At 57.7% G+C, this 18,132-nt stretch overlaps 1 protein-coding gene across 1 annotated transcript in view; it reads left to right on the forward strand.

Annotated features, from left to right (window-relative positions):
* The window catches only part of CAMTA1 (calmodulin binding transcription activator 1), an 864,246-nt gene that overhangs the window by 739,169 nt on the left and 106,945 nt on the right, over nt 1-18,132 (forward strand). The window contains exon 7 of the mRNA XM_058552798.1: nt 12,556-12,709. Coding sequence (XP_058408781.1) covers nt 12,556-12,709 — 154 coding nt within the window. The remainder of the gene's footprint in view (nt 1-12,555; nt 12,710-18,132) is intronic.

Raw genomic sequence — 18,132 nt, forward strand, 5'->3', positions numbered from 1 at the left:
CACTGTTCAAATGCTTTATCTCCTCCAGTCTTCACAACAACATCATGGGGTAGGTACTATTATTCTCTCCATTTTATAGGAGAGAAAACTGAGTCATAGTGATGTGCTTGCCCAAGGCCCACAGCAAGGAAGTAGCAGAACCAGACTCGAACCCGGGCACTTGTCTCCAGAGCACAACTCTGGACCACGCTGCCTCACCGTCACCTTCAGCATCAGACACACCTGGGTTCAAGGGTACATAATTCTTTTTGCTTCATGTTCCTTATATGTAAAGAAGAGATGATGATAACCAGTCCTACCTCGTGGGTTGTTGTGAGGATCAAACCAGCTAAGGCCTGGGAAGCACTTAGCACCCAGCACTGGAACAGACAGGTGCTGACTAAATGGTAGTTCTTAGTAATCACAGTGATTGTCGTTGTGGTAGGAACTAGAAGACAGTCTGAACTGTGTAGTGGAGCAAGTACTGGCTTAGCAAAAGAAAGACATATGATCCGTTTAGGAGTTAGGGCTCTTGGTTGATGCAACAGAAAATTCGACTTGAACTGACTTCAGGACAAGAGGAAATTTTGGGGTTCAAGTTACTGAAAAGTCTTGGGTGGACTGGCTTCAGACATGACTGGATCCAGGAGCTCAATTAATGGCAAGAAGGCTTAGTGTCTCCTTCTCTCAGCTCTGCCTCCTCCACGTTGGCTTCCTTCTTGGACTCCATGTGCTGGCAAGAGATGGCTTCCAGGAGCACAAGGCTTCATCATCCCAAGTTCAAGTTCAGCAGGAAAGAGCATCCTGTCTCCCAGTGGCTCCAGCCAAGTCCAGGGATTAACTCTGGTTGCCTCTGGTTGGGACTCACAGCCAATCACCATTGCCCGGAGAATGTAGGCCTCCGATTGGCCAGCCTGAGTCATGTGCTCCACTCCTGGACTGAGTTGGGAGAAGTGATTTACTCCCTAAAGAACATTTGGATACTCTTATCACATGAACACCAAACGCATTAGAGTTGTGTCCAGCTCTGCCTCCCATTAGCCGTATGGCCATGAGCAGATCGTGTAGCACCTCTCAGTCAGAGGGGGCTCGTGGGTTGGTGGCACATGCCCAACTTCCTCTAGAGCTATTGTGAGGAGCAGATGGACAGGAAAGGCTCCAGAGTGCATCGGTCACTCTGGAGACGGCTGGATGACAGTTTGGTGCCGTTGTCATCTGATGGGAGTGACTCACTGCTTAATGGGGCATGGTTCCGAGCAGGCACACCAGCCCCGGGAGCGAGACTGAGGCACGCATCCTTGGAAAGGGAGGGCCAGAGAAGGTGGGGGCAGTGTGCTTAGCTTCCAGCCTTCCGAGAGGACGTGGCCAGTCTAAGCCAGAGGCAGGGCCTCTCTGAGGCTGGTGAGAAGGGTGTCATGTGGCCCAAGTGAACAAGGAGGCCATGTGGCCTGTGGATTTTGCTCCTGGGAGGGGAGAGGAGGTCAGAGGTGGGGTACTGCAGCCCTCTGTGACCTGATCACTGGGAACCTGTGCCACCGGCCCTGGCTGCCTCACCCTCGGTCCCTGCTGGGCCAGGGCTGCGTACCCTGAGCAGGACCCTGCCCTAGAGTTCTGCGTCCCAGCAAAAGGTCAAAGGCTTCTTATCCCAAGGCTGGTTGGAGCGACTCTTGCAGTGACTTCTAATAAATCAAAAATACGTTCAAGGTGAGAGCAGGAGACAAACCAACAGCCTCATTCACGCTCAGGCTCTGCCAACTGCACAGTGACGGCCGCCTGTGTCCCTAGTGATTGCCCGACAAGCAAACAACAACGGGCTCCCAGCCCTGGATCTGCCTGGTGGGGACACCGAGCATCGTGCTGCCTCCTGGATCTGGGTCCCACAGAGAGATGACCCCCAGCATCCTGATCTCCTTCCATAACTCCTTACGGACCAGCCATCCAGGAACTAATGTCACCCACTTAAAAAAATTTATTTCTATTTTTCAGCACATGTGTCCCCTGGGATAATGAGTCTCGTATATTACCTGCCCACTGTGCAGAGTTTTTGTTTGTGCTAAAATTACCTCCCCGAGCTCCAGGGGGACCCTTATTCTTAGCATTCGGGGATCTGGAAAAGAATGCACACATTCACCTTCTTCTCTTTCTGACCAAAAAGACTCGAATCAAACATTACCTCTCATGTCATTTTGGCCAGAAAAATCCTCATCTTAGTTTTCCCATGGCCACTCCCCCCTCCGCAATGGACACTCCCCTCGCCCCTGCACTCGCTATTCCAGATCAAGATTTGTCATAAAGAGCCTTCGCCGTTCTGTTTCCAGCTCAGGGTGTGCCCAGCTCTCCAGGTGTGGTCCTTCCTGGTCCCAGCAGCGACTTTGGACAGTGGCCTCCATGAACCCCGGGGGTCTACCCGGGTTTGATGTACGGCGCTTGGGCCCACAGCCTCCGTGGGCAATTTGTTTTACTCTTCCCGAGCACATTGCCCCGCACTTCACCCACACTGGGATCCATCTGTCACTTTTCACCCACTAAATACGACCCCGCGAGATCCTCTCCTGACTGATCACAAATGAAAGTTCAGTGTCATCAGCAAATGTGGAGATTTTATTGGGCATTTCTTCCCCCAGATCATTTATAACAATTTCAAACAAGGCGAGCCCTGGCCCCCAGCCAACGTGAATCTCATGGCTGCCATTTGTGCATCCAGAAACGTGGCCACACAAGCCCACAGTTGGGCAGTCAAGTGTGGCTGGGCAGCCGCATGATAAAACGTTCTTCCCAGCAGCGTCTGTCCAGGTTGGCTTGACCTTCTAGGGGCCTTTGGGTAGAACTTCCTTAGAGGCTTCTGGAAAGTCTGGATGGATGGCATCCTTGGCTCCTTTTTAAGCACACGCGTCTTTATCTGCTCAGGGAGAGCGTAAATTCTCCTTCACTTCAGCCTTCCCTGGGGGTCCAGGATGTGGCCAGGACTGCGCCAGGCGTGATTTCCCGCAATTAATGTGTTTGTAATATGTCACCTATGGACTAAAGAGGGCAGAGCAGGCCAGCCCCTAGGCCGGCATGGTTCCCGGAACCCCGCACCAGGTGGAAATTGTTTAACTATATTCCCATGACTGGAAAATTCTGGTAATTGTGTAATAACAACAGCAGCAGCAGCACTCAGCAATTACCCAGGGTTTTTCATCTTCAGACCACTTTACCCACATTAACTAATTAAGTCTCCCAGGCTCCCTGTGAAGCAGGGAAGGGCTGCCGGCCCCAGACTCCCTGTGGTGCGTGTGCTGGCTTAATGAGGGCAGCCCGGCTGGAGGGGCCACAGGGGCTCCCCCAGGGCAGCCGGCCTCTGCCTCCACTTGGGGCAGGAAAGGAGGCCCCGTGTGGGCCCTCCAGGCCTCTCGCCTGTCATCACCCCAAGACCCTCCCTCCCCGCTGAGCACTGACATGGAAGCAGGGAGGTCATCTGTGTCCCCTGCCATGCTGGCCTGCAGTGGGGATCCCGGTGCCCAGCACGTGATGCGGGCCCTGGTCCCAGGAAGTGCACAGCTGACAGCTGGCTTTGCCTATTACTGGTGGCCCCAGGACCCCCCTTTTGGTTCCTACTCTCTTACCTTTCTCTCTCTATTTGCTTCATCCCCAACTTTAGAGACCTGGGTCTGCCCCCTAGTTGCCAAGTGCTCAGCTCCTGGCTGTCCCCCTGCCCTACCCCATAGCCCTGCCTGACCACAGAGGGTGTCCTGACCCCTGCAGGCCCTCGGAGACAGGGACTCTGTTGCCTTGGCCCCGCCCTCAAGAGTCTAGCGCTGAGGTTGGGACTTCCAGCCCCGTGCCTGTTCCCACCAGCTCCCCGCACCCATCATGATCTAGCCAGGCCCCTCAGACCCGTTAGCACAGACACTAACTGAGCTGCTGCTGCCCCGGACACTGAGACTAGGCACACAGCCCTCCATCCACCGTCCTGCAGGATCCCTCGGAGCCCCAGGGGCCCAGCAGAGAGGGGGCATGGAGACACGGGCTTGGGGCTCAGGGCTGGGTTGAATCATGAGTCCTGAGCAGTAAGAGTCTGCGTCCCTTGAATACATAACAGTAACACCTGCATCCCTGGGTCATCAAAGGGACTATGTGAGCCACCACACATGGGGCTTGAAGGGGGCCCAGCACACAGCTGACACTCAGAAGGCAGTCTTTGCAGATGGAAGGAAGTGCCCACTGGGAGGTGTGTGCTGGGGGTACAGGCAGGGTCTTGCCCCCCGAGGAGTAGGGATGGCGATGAAATGTGGCAGTTCCGTGCGCGAGAGCACACCAGGATCCCCCTCTGCAGCAGGGAAGAGAGAACTAGGAGGGAGGCAGCAGACCTGAGCAGCAGGGCCCACCCACCCTGGTCATGCTGAGGGTTCATGCTCATGGCCACCGTTCTTGCATTTCTTGGGCCTGCATGACCCTCCCCCTGCCTGCTGGCAGCCCTCCATGGGGGACAGAGGAGCAGAACTCAAGCCTGCCAGGGCTCCCTGACAGGCCTCCCTTCTGATGGGGACACTGACTCTACCTCATGCCTTTATCCAGAGTGGAGGGTAGGTGCCAGGCTGCCAGGGGCAGCGGGAGCATGGGTGAGAGGACCCTTCTCTGCCTTGCAACGTAGTGACACCCACAGCCCTGAGCTGCCTGGTATCATCACTTATTCATTCCCTAATAAATCCCACCCTTCTTCCTGCCGGCTTTGCACACTGTTTTATGGGCGCCTGCCCTCGTTTATTAAGCACCAGATACAGGGAAGGCTCTGTCTCTGAAGACCAGGCTTGTGGGGCTTTCGGAATCTGCATAAATGGTGCTAATATGACAAAGGCAATAATAGAATGGGCTCATGGCGCAGACAATGCTGATTTTCTCTCTGTCTCTCTCATCCTGGGCTGGTGGTGCGCAGGCCCACTCCCCTGCACCCCTCCACCCCCGCAGCAAGTGGGGAGGTGTGTGGCACTATTACATGCTATTATGACTTTCTGGGTAATGTATACATTTTCACTATCACACAGCCTCTCTCCTTCATTTTTCATGAGAACTGGTACGAGATTAATGACTGAGCCCCAGAAGAAACGGAACGCCATGCCACTCTGATTTATTGACCACTTAGCGTTGATGAAGCTGCAAACAAGAGTCAAACAGATGTTGCAGCTGCATTTTTCTTTATCAAAACCAACCGCTTTTTGCATTTTTAACCACTTCTTGCACTGCTGTCCTGCTTACTCCACAGAAAGGGGTGCAGGCTCTGGGCCTCCTCCTTCCCAGCGGAGGCGGATGAACCCAGGCTGGGCTCTGGGACCCCCTGGCATCCAGCTGCCCAGCACCCACCCCTGGCAGTGGCCAAGAGGACTTGCTCTGGGCGCCCTGGATCCCCGCGGTGGGTCTCTGGTGAAGAGCGCACTGCTGCACCTTCCAGGGCCTGTTGTACAAGCCCTGGGGTGGGCTCGGCGTGCGGGAGGTGCAGGGCTCAGCGTCCCCTTGCAAACTGGAATGCCTCCCCGCCCCCACCTCGCCCAGTAACAGATGACCGAACACCCATTCAAATCGGCAACGTCGGCGGCCTTGCATGTGAGCACCAGCTGGGGGTCAGGCCCATCCTGAGCCCCTGCGCGGCCTCACCTTCCTCCCAACAAGGTCAAGGCCAGTCGTAGTCCTCCATCCTAAAGAGCAGGCACTAAGGCTTGGCCAGACCCAAGCTTGCCTTGCCCCCGGGGGAGCACCCGCCCCTGCACTCTCATCTCTCAGAGGCCAGAAGCCACAGGAGCTGCAGGGCTCTCGCTCCAGGCTGAGAGTCGGAGCTCTCTGAGGGCTGGGGGAAAGCCTGGCACCCCCTCCCCGCAGTCTGTGCTACCCCCACCCACCCGTGGCTGCCCCCTGCTTGGGCTCCCCCCATCTCTGCTGTGCCTCGTGGTCCGTTTCTCTCTCCTGCCACCTCCCTTTCTCCACCTCCACCTCCTGCTGCTGGCCCTGGCCTGAGGTCCAGCCCTCCAGGCCCAGGTTCTGCCAATGGGGGGCTGAGTCCAGTTCTCCCTGGCGGGGGCTCTGCTGTAAAAGCCTGCAGCCCCCAGGCCCTTGCGGTGCCATCAGAGAGACACTGCATATCCCTTCCCCCACTGCCGCTCTCGCAGGGGCATGAGGGTCCAGAAATCTGCAGTGTTTGCGTCAGGAGCTGCTGCAGATTAATCCGGATCATAGGTGCCGCTGTTGGTACCCCTGGCAGCCCCTCTGCTGCCCGCCGGCCACAGCCACTGAACACCCGCACAGCAGCTGCCCCCCTCCCGGAGGAGCAGCTTTCTTGTTCACAGCAGCCTCCCGTCCTCAAATCCCCGTCATTAAGAAGACAAAATCCACTGGGCAGTCGCGCTTGTGCCCCCCTCACTGCTGGGCCACTTGCTCATCTCCCGCCTGCCTCTCCCCCCACCTCCACACGCTCAGCTGTGGAGCAGGGAGGCCACCCTGGTCCCCAGGTCTCCCCACAGGGACTCCAGCTGCCTCGGGTACCCAGGTCAGTAAGGACGAGCCCACCTTCGAAGGGGAGACAGGATCGCACCCCCTCACCTCTTTCTTCAGCCCCAGTCTTTTCCAAAGCCTCACCCCACGTAGGGGAAGAACCTCGGCCACAGCTACCAGGAAAGACAAGCTTTGGGGAGGGGAGGGCGTGTGGACGGTGCCCCAGATCGGGGCAGAGTATCCTCAGCCCAAATGCCAGGTGAGCAACGGGCCGGGCCAGGGATGCAGCCCAGGAGAAAGAAGGCAGTTCTTGGGCATCTGAAGCCCCGCTGCCCCAGAGACCCAGGAAACTGGGGAGGGCCCATGTCTTCCAGTAGCTGCTGAAGGTTTTTCCCTTTGGCTTTGAACTCGATCAGCGGTTCCCAAACTGTGTTCCAGAGAACCCTAGGGTCCTAAGAGGTGCTCAGGTTCATGGTCAAATAAGCTTGGAAAGCCTGCCTGCACAACACCCACCAAGAGATCCTCCTGCCCAGGGTGCCGTCAAGGCTCTGACAAGTCCTGCAGCAAAGAAGCCAGTTTAACTTTGGCTGAGCATTCTCTCTGTGGAACACTCCTAACCCCTCCCGTGTGTTTGGATGTAAGGGTCCTCAGCTTGTTCTCCCTGCTCCTATTTGTCCCTGCAGGGTGGGTGAAAGGCACTGTCTGGAGAAGGTATCTTAGGAGACTAACTCTAACTCGGGCCCCCAGGAGATGCCCTTCCACCACCTTCAGGAACAGGTCCTCTGCCCGACAGTCCTGGCAGCCGGGAACTGGGCTGATCAGCAAATCCAAACCTCACGCTTTCAGATGAAAACCCGAGGTGTAGCTGGGTGGAGGGACCAACTGAGCCTCTGGCCGGGGGCCAAGGGCTCCTGGGGGTGGACGCCTCCTCCTCCTCCCATGCTGGGAGGAGGCCTACTCGCCCCACTCCCCCCTCCTCTAAGTCTGTCTGTCCCTTAGGAAGGACACCTGGGGGTCTCCAGCTGAGTCACAGCTGCCCGCACCACCTCCTCCAGCCGCCCCGGGGGCAGTTCAGCCGTCACCCCACCCTCAGCGTTCTGCAGGTTGGGGCAGAGCCTGCTGCGTGCCAGCCCCACTCTAGAAACAGGGAGCCCGCCGTGAGCGAGCGGAAGTCCAGCCGTCGGAGCTCACGGTTCCGGGCAGGAAAACAGGCCAAACTGAGCAATAATTGCCTAGAAATGAGGAACGGCTGTGAGAGCTGCAAAGAAAGCGGAGGGTCTGCGAAGACAGACAGGCCCGAACTGGGGACAGGACTGAATAAGGTGTCCCTGAGGAGCTGGCACTGAGACTTATGCCAACGTGTGGCACAGAGCACGTCAGCCAGAGATAACAGGTCGGGGACAGAGAGCCGGGGGGTGACAGGAGAGGGTGAGCCAAGGGGACCGTGAGCAGCTGGAGAGAAAACAGGTGGCGGGTCCCCGTAACCACAGCAGGAGTGTGGGTTTCATTCACGGTGCCAGGGAGCCGTTGCTGGAATTACAGGATCCCGCCAGCCGGTGTTGGGAGGATGGATTGGGAGGGAGGGGAGAGAGGAAGGGAGGAGACCCAGGAGGAGGGTTCACGTGATGGCGGGGGTGGGGCTGGGACTCAGTGGTCTCAGGGGTGTGGGGTGGTACTCTTAGGGGGTCAGGCTTCCTTAGGAGGGAGAACTGACAGAGCTTGGTGACGGACGGGCCGTGGAGGGAGAGGGAGAGAAAAGACAGGACGACTCCCAGGTTTGACCTGGACAGCCGAGGCAGGTGGTGCCATTCGTGGTTGGGTGAAGCCTGGGGGGGCCGGGGGCGGGAATTTTGGGCGTCGGGCCCGCCCGCCCGGGCGTGAGCCACGGGTGTTTTGAGGCCCCCACAAGAGCTGTTGGCAGGCGGTCGGACAGGTGAGCTGGGAGCAGAGCAGAGAGTGAGGCTGGAGAGAGGAATCTAGGGATCCTCGGGACGTGGTGGGCTGACGGCCACGAAGCTGGGTGAGGACACAGAGGGGGGTGGGCAAAGAGCCAGCTGTGAGGCCCGTGGAGGGAGGGAGCCTGCATGCAGTAGGAGAAAGTCAGGACAGAGGGGCTGTCCGCAAGGAGGTGTGTGTTTTAAGAGGGTAAACTGCCCCCTGGGGGCTTAGCTCTGGTCAGTCTCTCAGGAAAAATATCAGTTTGGTTTAGTTTGGGTTTGGTGGCAATTGGTAGTTAGAAGAGCACGGCTTCTGTCTGTCCGTACGGGACTTCACGCCTTTCAAAGGCCCGAGGTGGCTTCTGCAGCAGCCTGGTGAGAAGGGCAGGGGCTCCGTTTCCATTTACAAATGAGGAGCTTGAAGCACCAAAAGGGAAGGTTGGGATCTCCTAGTCCATGGCTCTTTTCAGAAGGTTCTAGAACTTCTCTGAGACTTTTACTTATCCTCAGCTTTGCCCTCCGCATCCACAGACCACCCCATCGGGCTTCCTCACCCAGGCCTTTAACACAAAACAGGCCTCCTAGATTTTCAGGGGATCGTCTTCAAAGGTCATGCTCTCTTTGGGGGGACGGCCTCTAGCGTCTTCATAGAAATTCCGTAGCCCAGGGAGGAGCCTCTGGAGAAGCTCATGTACAACCCCCTCCCTGCGGGGCCTGCCGTGTGGTAAAGCCCGGGGAAACCTCAGAGCAGCCCGCGGGACGAAGGGAAGCTGGCTCCACAGCCGGCCGGCGTGGACAGTCCTGATGGTTCTGGTGGGTGTGTCCCCGGCCGTGTCCCCTGGGGCCAGGCACGACCCCAGCCTGTCTCCAGCCCGCCCCACGCGGCCAGCAGAGCAGCGCTCCATGTGGCTCTGACGTTGTTATGAGCACTCCATGAAACTGATACATCGGGACTCTACAGCTAATATATTTTTCTGCCAAAAACACCCAATAAAATGTACAACTAATGAATAAAATCGCAACGTTGCCAAGAAGCGATGTGTGCCCCAAATTTCCAAAAATACCTCAATCACTCTGCGTCTTAAAACCAGCCCCAAGCTAGGAAGTTGTTGCTTAAAATTCAGCATGGGAGCTTCAGCAGCAAGAACTCCAGGCCCTGGGAGGGAACCTGTATTAAGGATACAAACCACGACCTCCTGCTTCTGCGTTTCCTGATCCCAATCCCGGTATCCTTAAACCTTCAAGGGCAGGACTTTCTCCTAATTGTATCAAGGAGACCGAGAAGCACAAGGCCCAGGGTGGAGGCTCCTGGAAGGGGACCTCCGTGGTGGGCATGTTCCTGATTCGAAAGGAGCAGTGGTGGGTCTAGAATCCCTAAGTCAGAAGCTACAGACGTAGGTTCCACGGACCCCTGGATCTGTGAACCCCTGAAATGCAGTGTTGATGCACCTCGGGGCATTTCTCGATGCTGGGAAGAGCATCCACAGCCTTTATCAAACTCTCAAGAGGCTTTAGACCCAGAAAAGGATAAGAACCAGCCTTGCCTCTTAGTCTCCTGGGAACGAACGCCCCACGTTCAGAAAGGCTGCTCTGCCCTTCGTAGACGCAGAAAACCGAAGCACAAGTCTGGGAAGGGAAAGGACGGGAGGCCCGAAGTCAGCCTAACTCGATTCTTCAAACGTGAAATGAGCGCCAATTATTGCCAGATGCTGTGACAGCTCTGGGGCACTGTCTCTGACAGACTAAGACAACCCTGATCTCCATCCTGCTGTGGTAGAGGCACAGAGAGTGAGGTGTCGGGGAACTCTCCCTGGAGGAAGAGGCGAGGCTTGCGCCTGTCCTCAAGAGTAGGCGGAGGTGGTTGTGCAGAAATGGAGCTGGGCCCTGAAGGAAGGGCCAGAGCTTCCTAAGACAGGAGAGTTCCGGGAGCTCTAGGGTAGAAACTCTAGGTTTGGGGCTTTCGGTGCACGGTGAAGGCAGCCGTTTGCTCCCTAAGGCCCTGCCTGTCCTCCCACTGCCTCAGCCTCCCCAGCCCTTCCCAGGTGCTCAGTGGGACTGTGGGACAGGAAGCCATAGGCCTTTCATCTCCCAGGTGTCTGACATCCCAGCTCCCTCCCGCAGGGCCACGCTCCTGCTCCTGGGGCTGGGATCACAGGAAGCCCTGGGTGGCCTGCTGGCCCCTGCAGCCCTTTGATCCTTCCTCCGTCTTGCTCAGCAGCTGGTGCTGCCGCCTGGCCAGGCACCGACTCAGGCAGGAGCCCCCAGCCCAGAGGCAGCCCCGGGGTGGCCAGCATGCTGGTCTGCAGGAAGAACACAGGGCTGGGACTCAGGTGTACCACCCCATCTCTCCTCGGCTACCCCATCTGTGCGGTGAGCACAGCAAATCTCCCCAACCTACCCACATCTTGGGCATGTTGCAAGGATGAAGTGAAATACGAGGTGGGAAAGCTCTTAGACCCAGCGAAAAGAGGCCACAGATGTCTTGGCAGGACCTGAATTTGGAGTCAGAGCCCTGGCTTCCAGCCCAGGATCTGTCCCTCGCCAGGCATGCAGTTTGGGGCGAGTCACAACTCCACCGTGCTTCTGTCTCCTCATTGTAGACGGAGGGTGCCCTGCCCTGCCGGGCCCTGCCCAGCCAGCCTCCCAGCCTGCGCGGGAACCAAATGAGATAATGGCTGGAAAGTGCTTTGCAAAGAATGAAGTGCGGCACCGATGTCAGGGATTATCATTATTATTAAGGAGCATGATTACCGCGATCCAGAAAAGCTGCCATTAACGAGAAAGCTCCTGTTCTTGTTGATTTAATTTCCTGGTTAACTGAGCGTTGGCAAGAAAAAAACTCTATGTTTCAACCCTTATTGAAATCTTTTTAAATTATGCCAGTCTGCTTTCTTGCACTGGTCACAGTGTAGTCTTGGGTCTTTGTTTATGAATGCATTGATTGATTCACGTATTCATTGGTTACTCTTGTTCTGACCATATCTAAAAGGGTTACTGCAGACCCAGCCTCCTCCATGCCTGGGGCCTCATGCCCATCCAGGACTCGCGGTCGGATATCCCAGGGGAAAAATGGAGGAGACAGGTCTGGAAAAAGCTTGGGATGGGGCCTTCCAAGTGGCTCTTTTCACAGTTCCCTGCAGCATCCTGACATGCTGTCATATGTTTCCTTACAGTTCAAGAAATACCTTCTGATTGGGGTAGAAGGTTGTTCTGGGATTATCCAGAAGCATTATACAGTGACATGATTGCTTTTTTAACAAATTTGTCAGGACTGACATGGCCAAATAAATGGCTTCACCTACTGGGAGCCACAGAAATCCACGGAAGTTCCACGCTCTTTGCAGCGAAGCTGCTGCCCCCCTCAGCGTGTCGCTCTCAGAGCTGGTGGTGGGCAAAGGGATGGAATTGAATCTGATGGGAAGAGGCTGACTTATGTCAATAGAACCATTTGGGGACAAAACTGCCCTCAAGGTCTTCACACAGAGAGTTCTTTCCAGTCTTAAGCTCCAAAGAGGTTTCCAAGGAGGGGTTTCCAGAGGCTCTGAGTGACAGCTGCTTCTGGGGTGCTGCGTGGACGGAACATGCTGACGGGGCTGTTTGTGAGGGGAGAGGACCACAGGCTGGAGGGCAGAGGGCATCTGGCCCTTAGAAATGGGGAGCCTTAGTCTCTGGGAACTCCGTTTCCCCTTGGGAAGAAGGGGGTGAGATGCTCGTGTCGGGCAGCGAGCTGTGCCGAGGAAAAGCGTGTAGAGCACGGAGCAGCGGCTGGTGCTCCTAGGGCAGCTGTCGGCGTGAGGTCTGGAACTCAGGGCTACAGTTACCCCTGACCTCGTGTGCAGTCGTAGTTACACAGGAATCAGCCCATATGGTTCTCAGCTGTGTGTGATTTTTCCCCCAGGGGACAGCGGGCACTGTCTGGAGACATTGCTAGTTGTCACAGCTGGGGAGGGGGTGGGGTTTAATAGCATCTAGTGGCTGGAGGCCTGGGACGCTGCTGGGCGTCCTGCAGAGCACAGGACGGCCCCCACAACAAAGAACTATCTGGTTCCAAATGTTGGTGATGCCGAGGTTGAGAGGGCTGGTGTGGGGACACTTGGCCTGCCTGTACCTGCTAGGGGATGACCTTGGATGAGCTCCGGGCACCCTCATGCTGCCAGTCTCTGTGCTCTCCCTGCAGAACCCTGACATCGTCCTGGTGCACTACCTGAACGTGCCAGCCATCGAGGACTGTGGCAAGCCCTGCGGCCCTATCCTCTGCTCCATCAACACCGACAAGAAGGAGTGGGCTAAGTGGACGAAGGAGGAGCTTGTCGGGCAGCTGAAGCCTATGTGTGAGTAGCCTCGGCCCCGGGGGCCCAGGGTCCTGCACTCCCAGGCCAGCGCCATCCGGGGGGCCAGAAAGGTCCTCCATGGGCTTGGGGACCCGGGTGTGGGAGCCCCATTCCGCTGGGACGATAGTGACCAGGGAACCTGGCTTCTATAAGGATCACCCCCATCTCTACTTTCCCTTGATGCTCGTCGACTCCCTGTGCAACAGCCAGGGCACAGAATGTCAGGCCCCATTACAGATGAGGAAAGGGAGGTTAGAGGCACAGAGCCACGTAAACGAGGAGCCGGGGACCAAGAGTGTGGGAGACTGCTGTCTCATGGGCCACAGACGGAAGATCAACGGCGGCCCAGGGAGAGAGCGGCCTGTGGGACCGGGGAGGGGCGGGCCGGAGCTGGCCTGCCTCCTGCCCTCGGCCCATCTGCTCCTGGACAGGGGGCCAGCCTCAGCTCCCAGGCCGGGTGGCACGGGTGACAGTGATTGAGCTGGATCTCATTTTGTCAGCAGTGATGCTCTCCGGAGCATCTGTCAGGGGCAAATCACTGAATGCGAAACAGCGAGTGAGTCCAGAAGCCGGCGCCTCGCTTCCCCGGCCGCGGCTCCCGGCAGCCGCTGGGGCTCCTGGCAGCCTCTGCTGCCACCTGGACAGCTGGGCTCAGGAAGAACAGACGCGGGTCCGCCAGACCCAAGAAGAGCCAGGGGGTCGTCCAGTGCTGGGCACAGGCCCCAGGGCTCCGGAACGTTGATCTCCGAGGCTCAGGGCAAAGACTTGTCGTCACACAGGACCTCAGGGACTCAGGCTGCAGGCAAGAAGCCGTTGGCCTCCACATACAGGGAGCAAATGAAATGTCCTTTCCTGGGGCCGGTGAGTGTCCCGTCCCTGGGAGGGTCCGAGCCTAGGCCAGACGGCCCCTGTAGTGATCAGCTAATCCTGAGATCCCCAAGAGTCCCTCAGTGCTCACACTGGAGGATCCCCCCACCCCACCTCAGGGTTGGGGATGGAGTCAGGAGAGACAGAGGGGTCTGTGGGGGAAGGGAGGCCCCCAATAGGCTGACGGCCCAGCCCACCAAGGGCTGGACCCCAAGGCTGAGCTCACTCCCATGCCATCCTCCTGAGCCAGGGCCCCACGTGGAGGCCCCAGCCAGCCTAGTCTTGCTGCTGCCTCTGCCAAGAATCTAGAACCAGGTGGCCCAGGGGCCTTCTGAGCCAGCCTGTGTCCAGCAGAATCCTCCTTAACTGCTACTCAGACCATATCCTCCTTGTTACACCAGCCAGTGCCCCCAGGATGGATGCGGCACGAGGTCCTGGGAGTGCAGGCAGAGCGTCCACCCCCAGGCCCCCGGGCCCCCGTGCCCCCACCCTCCTGGGGCTCTGTGCCATGCGGTTCCTCTGCCAGAGCCGCCTTCTCTCTTCCCTCTGCCTGGCTCCCTCCCCTGTCTTCATCTGCTCACCCCACCTCTCCGTCTGCTCTCAGCCTAAATAGTACCTCTCCCACAGGGCCCCTGACCACCCAGGCGGGGTTCACGCCTCAGCACCCGGGCTGCCCTGAGACCCCCAGGGAGACATCAGACTGAAGTCAGCCCCCCACGCTTAACCAGAAGGGGCCATGCAAGCCTCTTCAAAACTCTGCAGAGCACCCAAAACTTGGCAGACATTACAGCCAATCCCCATGAATCTTCCCTCTCTCTGCCGTTCCTGGGACCCCGCCGAGGGCTAGGCACAGAGAAGGCCCTCTGTAAACATTTGTGGGAGGGCTGAGTGGAAAGTGACTGGACCCAGCTTTGGTCCACTCCCTACAAGGGCCTGTGCCCTGGGAGCCGGGACTGCTCAGTGGCGCCCCTCCAAGGCCAGGCCGGGGGGATGGTGCCAGGGGTCCTGCTCTCAGGCTGGCCTGCCTGCCCCTTCCGATTCAGGCCTGGCTGGTGTCTAACGTGCAGGGCTTGTCCTTGACACTGGGTTTCCTCCCCAGGGCTGCTCTCACTTCCTCTCTGGCAGGGCCGTGGCTGGGCCGGAGCAACGGCTCTGACAGCAGGGGGCTCTGACACCACCTGGCCAGAGCAGGAGAGTCAGAGCCAGGGAGTCAGGAGGTGGCACCATCCTAGTTCCGTGACCGCTTCACTGTACCTCAGGCCAATTGCCCAGCCTCTCTGTACCCCAGTTCCCCTTCTGGAAAGTGAGAGAAAGAATCCAGCGGTCTCTGCACCAAGACCAACAGAGTCCAGCCAAGCCCAGCCGGGCCCAGCTCGGCTCCTGGGCCTCTGCAGACCCAGGTGCCAAGGGCTGAGCCACTATTCCATCCCACTTCCTGGAAGGTTCTGGAGATTGAGTTACGCAGAGATTAGCCAAGGGGATGTTCCCAAGGGAAGAGATGCCCTTCCAGGTAGCACCATGGTCAGAGGCCTCCGGCCTGGGCCTCCCAAACGCCCCTCAGCACACAGCCCCTTTCCTGTAAGCCAGCGCATCGCCGTCTTCCCGGCCCTTCCCCACTCCGCTCCTTTATGTGACCTGCTTCCTTTTGCTCTCCTCATTGCCTCTACCTCCCCACAATGCCCCCAACCCTCCGAGTGGCCCTGCCCTGGAAACACGCCCTCCTCCTGCAGGAGGCTGCCTGGGGCTGGCCAGGAATGCCACCTCCCAACGGGCAAGGAGATTGAGCTCTGTGAACTGCGGGGGGTGGAAACCAGCCCCGAGTCGGCTTCTGCTGCTGAACTGGAGGGAACTGCGAATGCCTGTTCAGAAGTCTGCAGAGCATCAGGAAAATTATGTAAAACTGCAACAAACTCCCCATAAATCTAATAACACTTGGCTCTCTGGTGTCTGGGGGCGGGGAGCAGAGCAGCACGCAGTTGCTCAGAGTGTGCATGTGTGTGCACGGCTCTGGTTACAGATGCACTGTCTGGAATCGCAGCCCTGGAAATACAGCTCCAATAAAACGTTTAGATGCCAATCAGGCTGGAAACACACAGAGGGCACCAGCTAACCGTGTTTGGGGAAAGCAGAGGTGTGCTGGGAGCCAAGAAGGCATCAGATTTGGTTCCAGAATCAGGCGTGCCACCCAATGCTGGAGCCAAACACATTAGCTTCATCACATTTTCACATAAATCACATTCCTTCAGAGACTTCACAGTTTGATTTCCTGATGTTTCCAAATTTCTCTGCCCTAGAGCAGAGTTGTCAGTGGTTTAATCAAAATGTTGTGCTTATCAGTGATGAAGTGAAAGTCTGATTTGCAGCCTTCACCTCACCTGTTGCAAGATGGAGGGCTCGTTGTTCTCGCACCTTGGGAATCTCACAAACACCAGCTTCTGAGCCAGACTGACTCTGAGAACCCCACCTTTATTCTTGCAATTTTTCCCTTTGGTCTCATGGGGGCTTCCTTCCAGCTGGTTGCTCTGCCATTCCTATGGTGTGGCCCTCTTTTATGTGGTCCAAGGTGGCTGCTCCAGCTCCTGCCATCACGACTGCATTCCAACCAGTGGGAAGGAGAGAAAAGAAAGTGGAATGCAAGCTTCTTCCCTAAGGACAGGGCCCAGAATTTGCACACACTTCCACTCATATGTCATTGGCCAGAATTTGGTCATGTCCTCACCACTAATTGCAAGGGAGTCTGGGAAGTGTAGTCTTTTGTTAAGCACTACTATTCTAACATACTTTGGGGAATAGGTTCTGCATGTGAGTCATTCAGGGCTGAATAGAGCTGAGCTCAGCCCCTTGTAGGGCCTCAGTTGAGAATTGCTCATCTCAGCTCAAGGCCTGAGGACGATTGCCTCAGGTCCCGTCTGAGGGTTGGAGTTTATAAAATTTAAGTGAACACTATCTAAAGTTGAGTGTGTCTCATCCTAGAAATCCTGGGGTCTGTTCTAGTGCAGCTGGTCTGCAAGAGCACTGCCTTTGGACCCCACAAACCACCATAGAGTTGGTGAGGGGCTGGGCAGGTGGAGGCCTCTCCACCGGGTCGACTCTGCACGGGGAAAGAAGGCCAGGCGGGCTCTGGGCCCCAGCCCTGCCAGCCTGGTGGAAGCGTGCTTGGTGATCTTTGGCTGCCCAGAACTGCAGTGGTTCTGAACCACTGTGGCCGGCCCTTCCACCCCAGCTCTATTTGAGCTGCAAGGAGCCAGACGGAGCCAGTTCCCGTGGAGTGGATCCTCGCCTCGGCGCGCCTGTGGCTTTCTGCCCTGCCCCATTCCTTGGCAGCTGGACAGGGGACGGGCATGCCAGCACTTCCTAGCAGCAGTTTGTGCGGTCGTGCGTCCAGAGCAGTGGATGAGGGCCTGGGTTTTAAGCTGCATTCACGGCCCTCCCCCAGGAGGGGAGCCCTCCCCCAGCTGTCCCACCCAGGGCTCCCGTTGGAGCACCCCGGCTGCCAGAGAGCCCTGCATTGCCCAGCAAGGCCTGGGCCTCCCTACAGGCCTCCGTGCCCCAGAGGGCATCAGGCTCCACCGGCCGCCTCTGGGCTTGGCTCTGCTCTGTTCCCTGGAGCCCCGCTGCTGCTTGTCCGGGTCCCAAGACCTCTGTGGCAGACGTCCTCAGCAGCACTGGCGGGCAAAGCAGGAGGGCTGGCTGGGGAGCCTGCACGGGCCTAGGGCCTGCACCCACATGTGTGCTTCCACACATACCCCATGCGCTCCTGCCCACAACACCCACACGCACAGCACGCAGGGACCCTGCTGGTTTGCTGGCACCTCCGCCTCCGACACTCTCTCCAAAAGCCGCCTCGCCTCTGTGCCCGGGAGCAAAGATCAGCAGCACTCAGGTAGAGAGGCGGCGCCGTCTGGGCCAGAACGAGTGCCGACGGTTCCCCTGAAAAGTGGGTAAATGTGCTCACATAGCAGTGGGAGCGAGAGGGAGGATGTGCAGAAGGACTTCCAGGATCCGACTGCCCCGGGAGGCACAGACCTGGGTGGATTCCAGCTCCTCCTCTGCCTAGCGGGGTGGCCTCGCACAAGTCGCCTGACCTCCCTGAGCCTGACCGTCCTCCTTCAGGGAGGGAGTGGCAATGGGCCCTACCCGGTGGCCCTGTGGCTCTGGGGCTGTCAAATGACCTCTGAACATAAACTACGCAGGTGTCAGCACTGCAGCCACTTGCAATAGGGGAGCTCATCCGGAGCCAGAAAGGCGGCCCTTTGTCCTCAGGTCGAGCACTTCGCCCGTGCCCAGCTCTGTGCTGAGGGCGGGCACACAGAGGCGAACTGGACAGTGCTTCAGGGACCCTGCACCCACCAACACTGGACCAGAACAAGCTTTCAGAGCCCCTGCCCTGAGCTCAGCCCTGGGAAAGCTGCCAGGGGGAGAAAGTGCAGGCCCCGCCCTCAGGAAGACAAACAAAGGAGGCTGTGCCAGCTGCTGGGTCCCACGCAGACAGCACTGAGGGCACAGTAGACGGTTATGCCTTCAAGTCCCTAGAAATCTAGAATATCAAGTGTACG

This window comes from Diceros bicornis, chromosome 13 (assembly GCF_020826845.1).
Source record: "Diceros bicornis minor isolate mBicDic1 chromosome 13, mDicBic1.mat.cur, whole genome shotgun sequence".
Taxonomy (NCBI): Eukaryota; Metazoa; Chordata; class Mammalia; order Perissodactyla; family Rhinocerotidae; genus Diceros; species Diceros bicornis.